At 37.2% G+C, this 12,716-nt stretch overlaps 1 protein-coding gene across 1 annotated transcript; it reads right to left on the bottom strand.

The window, feature by feature from the left end:
• Positions 1-4,453: 4,453 nt before the first annotated feature.
• On the bottom strand, positions 4,454-7,447 carry LOC115263064 (uncharacterized). Its single transcript, XM_062848632.1, has 2 exons — positions 6,543-7,447; positions 4,454-6,473 (listed from the first exon to the last, which is right to left on the bottom strand). The coding sequence occupies exons 1-2, from the start codon at positions 6,933-6,935 to the stop codon at positions 6,066-6,068; spliced, it is 801 nt and encodes a 266-aa protein (XP_062704616.1). The 5' UTR covers positions 6,936-7,447; the 3' UTR covers positions 4,454-6,065.
• Positions 7,448-12,716: the final 5,269 nt, after the last annotated feature.

Genomic DNA, 12,716 nt, shown 5'->3' with positions numbered 1-12,716 from the left:
GGATTTGGATTGGATTTGGATTGGATTTGGATTGGATTTGGATTGGATTTGGATTGGATTTGGATTGGATTTGGATTGGATTGGATTTGGATTGGATTTGGATAGGATTTGAATTGGATTTGGATTGGATTTGGATTGGATTTGGATTGGATTTGGATTGGATTTGGATTGGATTTGGATTGGATTTGGATTGGATTTGGATTGGATTTGGATTGGATTTGGATTGGATTTGGATTGGATTTGGATTGGATTTGGATTGGATTTGGATTGGATTTGGATTGGATTTGGATTGGATTTGGATTGGATTTGGATTGGATTTGGATTGGATTTGGATTGGATTTGGATTGGATTTGGATTGGATTTCGATTGGATTTCGATTGGATTTGGATTGGATTTGGATTGGATTTCGATTGGATTTAAATTGGATTTGGATTGGATTTGGAAGTAGAATTTATATTGGATTTGGTATTTTTAGATGCAATTTTACCGATTCTGATTTGCTATTTGCTGCGACTGTTGTTTTCTTTCACGATTCCCAATTTAATTATTTTATATGACTTCGACGAATTAAAAAACAACCTATATAATTATTTTTGCAGAGTAGAGAAGAGGAATATTGTAGAGGGTTAGATTAGCATATTAGATCAATTTGTTGGATTTACTTATGTGTGTATCGAAAAAGGAAACATACACGCTATTTGAAGGCATCCCTTTGCGAATCAGCGTGGAAACGGCATAAAGCAGCAAAACTTAACGAAGATTTGTTGCAACCGTCTGAAGCGCGACCAAGAGCGAGACGGATAGCGACCCGAACCCTATGCGAGAACGGTGACGGAGTGTGGTGGCTCGAACGAAGGTAGCTCGGATTGGAGCCGAGCCGAGGAAGAAGAAGAGAAGCTTGAGCTCGAATGAAAAGAGCGCGGTATTCTGGTAACGATTGTGGCAGCGATTAGATGTAATTTCCAAAATCATCTTTCGTTACGACAGGACTGATATGCGGTTCAGGGCAGTATATTCCACAAACAATCCATCTTCAATTTCCGCGTAGGAACTAGAAATTCCACAAATTCCAAAATAGAAGTAGCTCCGAAAACAGAAAACAGTATCATCGAAATCAAACGATATGGGCACTTATTAGTGCCATTTACACTTATCAATAAGTTGACTCAACCAAGAGGTTCAATCTTTTCTTCAAACCCATCAAGAAATGCAATTTGATGACAATATTGCTAAATGTATTGCATAAATTTTTATTGAGGAAAAGATGGACGATAATGTTGAATCTTGATGGAATACTGATCAACCTGCAATAGCGAGGATTGAAGTAGAGGGATCCATCCTCAATATTTCCCCTCCCGCAGTTTGATTAAACTCTGCACATCAACCAGTTTTCTCAATATTTCCCCTGAGGTTGTGCCAAACATTTCCTCAATAATTTATCAACCAATCCATATTCCAGCAGTGCAAGGGAGATGGCATTTGTCTCTGGGAACGATCCTGGAGTGCGACTGAGGTAGTGATATAGCTATTCATAATCACGAGAAAGAACATCCAGTCCAGGGCTAGAATGGAAATCCATTTTCTCGTGCAACATTTTTTAAGGGCGTATTTTTGTTAGTACTTATTCCTTGATTATTAAAACTGTGCAGAATGACATTCTTAATTTATAATCGTCAGCTAATTTTTTTTGAAAAATGATATTAATCAAATTTTATGTTTCAATTCCTTGCAATTCAAAATTTATAGATTACTTCTATCCATTTTGATAGCCCGGCATGAATGGCATCCATACCTCTTACTTGTGTTTTTGGTGAAGTTGTAGGATTTTAAAATAAATAGAATATGTCAGATGATATGTTTACATTATATGATGAATAAAATATCGTTCATTTCAACGTTTAACATATGTACCTTTGTTGGACTTTGAATTCCATCATTGAACTCAATTAATCAATTCAGTAACAAATTTTGAAAACGACGTATAATCAATGCAACACCATTGATTATACGTCGTTCTCAAAATTTGTTACAGAATTGTTCATCGTAAAACTTTAATTTTTTGTTACCATTTGCGGACAGTCGCATGATAAAATCGTTGAAGGTAATCAAAAATGATTATAATCTTGTATCGACCTTTAGAAAGCATTGTTCGAGAAATTATTTGAATATCTTAAAGTATGTACATTCAATGCTATTAAGTTTTCTTCTTAAAATAGAGACCATGTCATTTTGTCCTTGTGAAAAATCTTATTAGAAAACGGTTTAATGCAGGATTCAGGCTCATAGTTCCAGATCGGAAAAATATTTTTTAAGAGCAATCCACGCATATTCAAAATTATGCAGTATTATAACAAAACAGATTCAATAATGTTTTAGCTGGCTAGCATTTTTTAGGCTTTTGAAAGCAGTATATAGGCCCACTGTGTATACATGTCGAACATCCTTGTGTGGTGCCACCGAGTTTTGTACATCGCTTCGAATTTCATTGATGGAATGATGGAATGACAGAATCACCAAAATCATTTTGATCAATATATTTGAAAGGAGCGAGCGATAAGCATGGTGTCCATTTCATTCAAACAAAAATGGATCCACGTAAGAAAGCCTGTTTTGCAATTATTCTCGCGCTTGGTGTTAAACGTGATAAAAAACGACGATATTGGATGAAAGAGTGGCTCAAAAAGCGCGATGTTTATTCACATGTCGTTCTTCTCAGTGAAATTTCTGTATCAGATCCGGAAGATTTCCTAAACTATTTCAGAATGAATAGTGAGACTTACAACAAACTATTAAATATGGTTGATCCGCTTATACGCCGCCAAGATACTCATATGAGAAAGTGCATAACTGTGACGGAACGCTTGGCAGTGACGTTGAGATATTTAGCTACAGGAAGAAGTTTTGAAGACTTGAAATTTTCCACTTTGATGTCCCCAGCATCAATTAGCGAAGCCGTTTTGGAAACATGTGAAGCAATAACGTATGTACTCAGAGATTATGTTAAGGTAAAATACCATTGATACACATATTTAGTAAATAGTGTATAGAAGAAAAGTTTATTTTCAGTTTCCCACGACAGCAGCAGATTGGATGGTCATTGCCAATGGATTTGGAGAGAAGTACCAGTTTTGGAACTGCCTGGGTGCAATGATGGGAAGCATGTCGCCGTTAAAAAACCAGCACATTCAGGATCACTCTACTACAATTACAAAGGATTTCATAGTATCGTGTTACTGGCAGTGGTTAATGCTAAACGAGAGTTTATCATGGTAGATGCTGGCGTTAATGGAAAAATTTCCGATGGTGGAGTAATGTTTTACTCAAAGTTTGGAGAGCTACTGGAATGCAACTCTTTGAACCTACCAGCACCGGCCCCGCTTCCGAACACAACTGCAACGTATCCGTATGTTTTTATTGGAGATGAGGCCTTCGCACTACACCAAAACATCATGAAACCATACGCACAAAAATCGTTAAACTCAGAACGCCAGGAATACAACAGAAGAGTTGCACAATCAAGATCCGTCGTTGAGAATGGATTTGGTATTCTTAACACCAGATTCGGAGTTTTCCAGAAACCCATTAATTTGGAACCCGAGAAAGCAACAAAAGTAGTATTGGCATGTTGTTACCTGCATAACTTTCTAGCCGCTGAGAAATGTCCATGCCCTACACCGGATGAGAATAATGATCAACCTTCTTTAATGGAGGATCTGCAGCGATCTATGAGCAGGAACTGTATCCAATCTGCAAAGGATGTTCGCGACCGTTTGTGTAACTATTTCAATAACGAAGGCAAGATCTAGACACAATCACCAATAATCTTTCACTGAATTAATATTTGAAACACAGAAGAAATGAGTTAGAATTAAATAGAACCGATTAACTAAAAAAAATGTTTTTTTTGTCATTGCACTTGTGTCTACACAACACACGACTTCTGTAGTTTGACAGTTTACTAAAAAGTATTCACGCTTAAACTGCTTCACTCATCGCATGAGTAACTGTTACTCACTGTGGAGCATCGCTGCAAATCCGGGAGAATGTGTGAAAATTATGTGTACGTCATACTCACGCTGTGAGCTGATGGCCAGTTACACATTTTTGAGCTCCTGGACTTGTGTTGACAAACGCTCCAAAAAGCGAGCGTTTGTCAATTTTTTCAACAAAAAAATAAAAAAAAGTTGTTTTCTTCGTGATGATTCCAAGGATGATCCCAAAAAGTAAGTATTTAATTAATTAAAAATGAATTGAAATAAGTTGCTAAATTGAGTTTTTATTTGATTTAGGTGGAAAACTGTATCGCTGGAACTCGCATGCAATGGATAATCCGGTTGATATTGCGACAACTGAATTTATATCAAGTATTTAATATATATTTTATTTATAGTATTAAACCTAGTATTAAACTTTTAATTAAATGAAACTACTGTTTTTTATTCAAAAAACTTGAAAAATAATAAATTTCATCAAAATGAGTAACTATCACACATTTTCAGAGCAAGCGAAGCATTCGCATTTATGTGTAACAGTTACTCATTCTTCCGGAATGGTGACGAAACGCTTCAATGTGTGAAGCTTACTCATGCTGCTTTGGCTCTCAAGCACTTGCTCAAAAATGAGTAAGGCCCCCCTTGCTCACTTTAGGAGTGCCATGGGATGAATATAAATTTGAGTAGATCTTGCTCATTATTGAGTGGACCGACTTCTGCGTGTTCACCCATTTGACTTTTGAGAGGTGCCGTGTGACCATCGAAACGAGTTTATTTTCGTGGTATTTACGGTGGTACCGTGATAAGCTCGTGCATTGGTTCGTAAATATTAGAGATTGCAAAAGTAGTTTGGATGTGTATAAACAAATCATAAATCGCACTTCAATGAAACCTAAAATAATGGGAAACCGTATTCTGGTGCGATAATCTGACAAGATATGGTTTTAAGTTTTTGACTGATTAATAAATTTATTTAAGTGATAGTAGCCTTCCTCAAAATAGTGAAGTATTCGGGCTTCATACATTTGTATATCTTAATCTGGTGTAATCAGATTTACGGTGAAAGTGTAAACACAAGTCGTACTTCTCAGTATCCATCCACACGCTGTTATTAAATAAAATTACGTAAACAAAAACATCGAATAGTAACATACAACTTTAAGGGCGAATTCAAATTTTACGGTTTAGTGTTACAAACTCGGTTACAAATATGACGAATATCTTAATATTTAGGATAGACACACATGAATGCGAACATAAATTAATAAAAAAAAACATCAATTACTCGTGAAGGTTTTGAAATAGGTAGTTAACGACTTTTCTAAGATTGCATTATTTGCAGTGTCCATGGTTTCGGCTAAGTCAGTCTCAGGGATCGATTCTACGTTTGAAATGACGTCATATTGAAGTGGCTCAGCTGGAGGTTCCAGGGTTGATGGAACTTGTGTAATGTAATATATGTACTGGGCATTTTCTTCAATGGTTTCCGTCGGTATGACATGTGTAGTTGGATACGAGTTATTCGGTTCAATAATTTCATAAACTTCCCCAGCATACTGTCCATCAGCAATGTCCATGATCTGAGCATCGTTCACAGAAGCAGACTCCATCTCAGCTTCATTGAATGCAGCGGTTTCTGCATTATCATTATTGGTGATGTTTTGCATCGTATTCGCAACTTCAACAACGAGAACTTTTGAGGAAGTTTTTTGAATCTATGAAGTAAAAATAGATAATAAATTGCTTGGCTACTTACTACTTATGATCATTACTTTTTCAGAATTCCCTGCCTCGGTTTTGAATCCAGAGGAAGCGTTTGTTTCTGAAGTGTTCAACACCATGTCCGATTCTCGATTGCTTGGTCCAGCCGTAAAAAGTGAGTTTGAATCGGCGCCATAGAAGGCACTATCGACAACCTCATCGACATCAAACTTCTGAATGTTCTGGTGGTTTATCGGAGAATGTATTCTCGGAGATCGATAAGGAGATGAATATATCAAATCCTGCTAAATATATAGATTATAATGCATTGGAATTAATACATTATAAAGCGTATAATTGCTGTAGAGAATGTTAAAAACTGCTAACACTACTCACTTGCACAAAGTCCGGTTTTGCATAGACAAATGAATGTTTCGAACTCGAAGCATCTCTGCGTAAGTTTCCCAAGCTAGCTTCGAATAAAATGTCATTTATAGCCTTTTCTGCAAAAATTCTTTGGGTTCCATCAAGGGTTAACAGTTTTTCGCCCCAGGCCCTAGCGATGGCGGGTATCTCTGCTTGTGTAGCAGGTTGCTCGCTACTTAGATAGTGGCATGCTAGTTCAAGCAGCTCGTTTTGTCGGTTTGCGGTACCTGCTTGTCGTTGCCTTTTCACTGGGGCGGATATGTTATCGATTGAGCTTTTGGATATCTTTTGAGGTTGTAAAACTGTACCCGAAGTCGAAGGATTTTCCAATTCACTATCGTAGTTATTTTTCATCTAAAGTAAAATAATAAAATACATAATTCATGCATATTAACAATCATATTGTGTGTTTGAGAAACTCACGGTTTTTAGTTTTTGAACCGGAACTGGTTGCTCATTTCCTTCAAGGAATTTCAGGGCCTCAAAGGTCCATGAGCTGGGGCAATAGACATCACCAGCACCTGCTCCCGATCGCTTTGAGGCGACTATCTTCTTTAAATCCTTCCGGAAATTCGTTCGCAGACTGTTAATTTTTTTCCTTACATCTTCTCGTTTTGCTCCCGGTTTGATTGCCGAAAAAATGGGAATTAATTTATCCAGTGCTGCATTTCGTCGCGTCTTATTCGTGTATGCAGCGTGAGTGCCATTCCACAACTCTGGAAGCGATTCATATGTTTCTATGAAACGCCTTAATACGTCGTTTTTTGACAATTCTTCGTCCGAATAATCTGCATCCACTTCACTATCACTTTTCATTTTGAAATAAAATCTGCACCAAACGAGATAAATGATCAGACCAAACTAAACAAAGGTGCATATCAATTGTGTATTTTTCTATGGAAGTACTTCCATGTTATGGGGCGTTTAGAAACTACGTGAGAAAAATAAAATATTTTATTCATCCCATCTCCATTATAATATGTCTTATATAACAGGATGCATTTATTATATTATGCGAACTGAATAAGAACTTTCTCTATTACGACTTACGGCATTAGTGAATGGCCCCTAAGTTATACAAAGACAAATGTCGCAGGTCATCAACTATAGACCACTGTAAAACCCTCTCTTGCCATTAAAAAAAGTTGAATCTCGAATTTCAGCACGGCAAAGTGTAGAAAGTTTTGAAATCTTCTACACAACTTTAAGCAATATAAAAATTAAGATATGTGATACTGGGTGAGAAATACTCGAAGAAATGTTATTTGCTATTGAATCAAGGTATTATTCAATTTTTTCATGATTAAATGTATAATATTCAGCAAATTAACTTTATCGCCATTCAACATTTTTTTTATCAAATATTGTTATTTTTTGATTTTAAAAGCTTTTCAAAATTGACATCGTATATTGTGGATTTAGCACCTAATTGCTGTCGGAAGTAACTTTTTTGCCTTCCGATGCCTTTCCTATGCGTTAAACATAACGTCGGAAGTAGTGCGCTGTATAGTAAATCTGATGCTCTATTTAGCGCACTACTTCCGACGTTATGTTTAACCCATAGGAAAGGTATCGGTATTAAAGGTAGTTCTATAAATTACGACACGCAAAAATTATTCGTTTTAGATGTTTCACACAATATATATGAAACCTTTGAAATTGGTGTATGATTCACAGAACACCCTCACGTAATTTTTAAGACAGACCGTAGATTTTAGGCAGACCTCCCTCCGTTTTCAGAGTTTAGTAGTTTATGGACGGGCCCTCTCAAACCTTGACGATCTCTGGTGAACAGATTAATGACACATTTTTTTTGTATGGGTTGTCATTTGTATCACACACATTACGTTTCACTTATCTGAATAATTATTAACAATAAGTGCAGTATCAGATATACGCTAATAGCTTTAAACGATGTTGTCTTGCTGGTGTGTATGTGACTAAAACTAATTAAAATTATACAATTAACGTTCAAATACACAATGTTTTGTTATCGAAGAATACGCCAATAAAAAATATTGTTCGAGGAAATAAACTCCCCCTACCAGCCCTGCATTTCATGCTTATTCTGTATTGCTGCCTCTATCGCACTTCAGGAAAATTTTTCAAACATGTGCTATCTTTTTCATACTGATGGAAAGGTCTGGATGGTTTGATCAATACTTGGAAGGAAGTGATTGAAGGAATGGTTTGGCCAACGTGGTTTGACAATATTCGGGAGGGGAAATATTGGAGAAATTATGGACGATATCCTCCCTGGTATTGATATAAATATTTAAGGAGGGGAATTATTGATAAGGTGGTTGACATGATATGCCTGAGGAGGGGAAATATTGTAGTGAAAATTGTTCAATACGAAGATAGGGGAGAAATTGAAGGATTGTTATCAATATATTTGCGGAGCTATTATACTTTAAATCTCGCGCTCAGTATCATACGGGCGTATCTACAATGATCGATTTCTCTTCGTCGATTTTCTCTTTGGTAAATAACTTGGCCGGCAAATCATTTTCGATTGTTTTTGTTGTTTTAGATGATAGTCTTAGTCGTTCTGTATTGAAACACACCGAGAGATCATTCGAATATTGGCCGCATTTCGCGGAATAATCCGTAGAGAAAATCGATGAAGAGAAATCGATCATTGTAGATACGCCTGTATGATACTAAACGCGAGAAATGTTTTCACCAAAACTGCCATTTATTGCCCATTGCACGGTGACGTCATCAAGAAATCGCTCTCTTTCTCTCCTACGGGAAATTAGAAAACAACAGGACCAACACCTGTCAAATTTGACAGGTACTGGTCCTGTTGTTTTCAAACTCTCTGAAAGAGCGAAAGAGATAGAATTTCGCCGTGAGGTGGTCTATGGATCAATATTCGCCCCGTGTGAATGGCGCTATTGACCTTCGTCGCAGCAACAAGTGAGCTTCAGTCGCCAAAAATGAGCACAACCGCGAGATTCAAGATTTTTTTTTTTTTTTTCTTTGGACTTGTCTTTTCGACTGGCTAAGACCATTGGTTGGTCCATCTCGCACCACCTTCGCAGCCGCTTCCACCTTCTGAATATTCGCAACACGGTTCTCTAGCTCCTCGACGAAGGACCTTTTCACCGCAGCGTTTTCCGGTCGGCGTGTGTTGAACCGGCGCCCGATTTTCTCCTCCTGTCGCTGGTTCCTGGCAATGCGCAGTCGGATCTCGCCGATTTCGGCTGATGCTGATACAATTGATTTGATTTTCCGTGACACTATCACGGTAGACCCATGGTAACTTTGTGCACTAATTGATGAGGAAAGAGCGATCCCCCAATCACTGTGTCATTGTTGCCACAAAAGTCTGCAAACAGCTCCTCGTTTTCACTCATGTTTCCGAAACCATGAGTTGTCATAACTAAGCTTCGCGTTGAACTCGCCTATGAGGATATTGATATGTATAATCATCTTATCCACGACAGCTGAATGACTGTCAAAGTTATCTTTGTCTTGCAAGCAGTCTTGTAAACATTCGACACTTTTCTCTACCTTCATTTCGTTGCCGCAGTCGGGTGTCAGCTTGCTTTGTTACATTCGTGGGCTACCGTTACCTCTTGCTCTTACACACAATACGAGCTTGATACGAGCGGTAGAACGAAGATCTCTAGATTTTCGCATAGATTTTCAGCAAATTCCGATTATGAATGTTAATATTAGTATATTCTTGCATGTTGTATTGAATACGACACACATATGGCAAACATAGCACTTATTATGGAAGAAGACAGGAATAATAAAAGCCGAACCGTCTCCCGTAGCCGCTATCGTGGTGAAGTGCATTCGTTTGACACTTTTGCTTCGTTTGATTGCTGGTGGTGCGAATGTCGGAGACAACGGAGGCCGAATATCGACGAAAAGATTCAAATGACTGTGCTCTCTAACAAGACTGCTTGCAAGCATATCGGTTGGCGCATAACATTGGACCAAGATAGGGCTTCAAACCCGTGTTGTAAATCGGGCTACAATTATCCTCTCATTAATAGGTACCCGTTTCATGAGCGTAGCGTGCGCGGGAGTGCTGAGCAGAAAATCAGCTCCACGGTGACGAGGAGCGTGTTCTTCTCTTAAGCCAGACTATAGTAGAATTTGGCCCGACGACAATTTGTGTTCTCCAAAGTTCGGCCAACAGACTTCGGTCAGTCCTAGGATATCAAGCTTCATATGGGATGCCTTATTGGCTAGTTGTGCCATTTTACCCTGCTGCGCTAGGGTTAGCACATTTCAAGTACAAATTCTAGCAACCTTCGTGCTAAAAATCGTTGCCGTTGAATCAGTTTGCAATCTTTCATATTCGGTATCTGTAACGGCTTTTGGGTTTCGGGAACAGTAGGTTGCTGGCCTAAGGTCCACCCGTGGTGGAGCTGCCTTTCTTAGGTATAGGTGGGCTATACTCAGCCGAAGGATGCCAGAAAAGACGCTATGTTTGAGCAGCACCTCCTTGTTGAACAGACGCTCGAGACGTACCTCTTCAATCTAGCTGAAGTCAGAAGGACAACAGTGTCCAGGCTGCACTACCAACTAATGGGTAGTACGAAGATCGCAAAAAAAAATTCTTGGGCTATCTCGATGAGTGTAAAATTCAGTCAAGGAATCGCTCAAGAAATGAACAAGCGTCGCTTTATTAAACATCCTAGTACGGAGCTGAAACGAAACGTCAAATCAAACAGGGCTTGCTGTGTTGAATTTCTTGGCCATTTAAGGAAACACAACTGTTCAGTTCGAAGGTTGTTTATTGAATGTCAACATCTATGTGTCCGTCCTAAGTCAGTGCCTACCATGATTATTACTACATTTCGGCCATCCTGATTAACCGATGTCCTCATCGTCATTTTCATCAGTTAAATTTTGACCAATCAAATTATTGGGAGACAACCACAGTTTCATATTTCCTGGCGAACACACTGAGTGAAAAGGAACACTAGATGCTTGAAAACCCTCTATATCCGTTACTACATAACGATCATTTGGTAAAATTTTTTGGATAACGTATGGTCCTTTAAATTTTTCTGACAATTTTGATGGTGAAACTGATTTAAGAACAACAAAATCTCCTACTTTGTACTCATTTACCTTCTTACGCTTTTTGTCGGTTGCCAATTTATTGTATGCTTGATTTTTCAGAATCATCTCTTTTGCTTTATTTCTTTCAGCTTGCAAATCTATTCGATTGTTATTAACTTGAAAATTTCTTACAAATACTTCCAAATTATGATCTACTATATTTAAATTTCTTTGAAATACTCCAAACAATAAAACACTAGGATAATTTTGAATCGATCTGTTATATGTATTGTTAAATATATATTCCATTCTATTCAACAATTGATTCCATTTGAGACCAGTGTCTTTAATTAATTTTGAGAGCATTGGCGTTAATGTTCTGTTCACACGTTCTGCTTGACCATTTGCCTCTGGAGTGTATGCTGCAGTTTTAACATGATCAATGTGATTGTTTTTGATGAATTCTTCAAATTTATTAGAAGAGAAACAAGAACCTCTGTCCGAAATGATTCTTGCTGGCTTGCTGTAACATCCGTGTTTGTTGTCTTGGTTGGATAAAACTTTACAAACTTAGAGAAAGCATCTACTATTACTAAAATGTGTTTGTGACCTCCACTAGATGGTAATTGAATCGGGTCGTACTGATCTACATGAATTGTATTGAAAGGTTCACTTCCTTTATCAATACTTTTCAGAAATCCTTCTTTTTTACCCTCTTTTGGGCTATAAAATATACAACTTAAACAATTAGAAATATATTTCTTAACAATTTTTCTCATATTTGAGAACCAATAATGCTTTTTGATTTCTGTCATTGTTTTATCTAAACCAATATGTCCATTTTCATCGTGACAAATCCTGATTATATTATCAATCATTAGTTTTGGAATGACTAATAATAATTGATCATGGTTTTTTCTAAAAAGGATACCATTATTCAACTCAAAATTTGGAAAAGTACTGTTTTCAAGATGTTGCTTTATGTTTTTTAATTTATCATCTTGCTCTTGAGCCAAAATTACATTTCTTTCGATGTCTTCTGTATCTAACAAATTTATTTCTTTTACCTCAACATCATCTGCCAATTCATTGGCCGTGGACATATTTTGTCTACTCAGAGCATCTACATGTCTCATTCTTACTTCGTCTCTATATTCCAGACAATAATCATAGTTCTCCAAAAATAAAGCCCATCTACTAATTTTTGGATTTATTTCCTTCTTTATCAGTGTTTGCGCTAGAGCATTACAATCGGTAAAAATTTTGAATTTCATTCCAGACAAATAAACATGAAAACGTTTAATCGCATAAACTACTGCTAGAGTTTCCAATTCAAAACTGTGTAATTTAGACTCAAATTTATCCGTATTCTTGCTAAAATAACTAACCGGATGGAAATTATTATCTTCTTGTTTTTGCAGCAATATTGCTCCAAAGCCATATGAGCTTGCATCGCAATGAAGTTGCGTTTCCGCATTTGGATTGAAAATACACAATATTGGTGCTGATATTAATCTATCTTTGAGTGTTTGAAAAGCAAATAATTGATCATTATTAAAACAAAAT

This window comes from Aedes albopictus, chromosome 2 (assembly GCF_035046485.1).
Source record: "Aedes albopictus strain Foshan chromosome 2, AalbF5, whole genome shotgun sequence".
NCBI classification, from domain to species: domain Eukaryota; kingdom Metazoa; phylum Arthropoda; class Insecta; order Diptera; family Culicidae; genus Aedes; species Aedes albopictus.
Note: the sequence above shows the minus strand (reverse complement) of the source record. Positions and strands in the feature narration are given on the sequence as shown.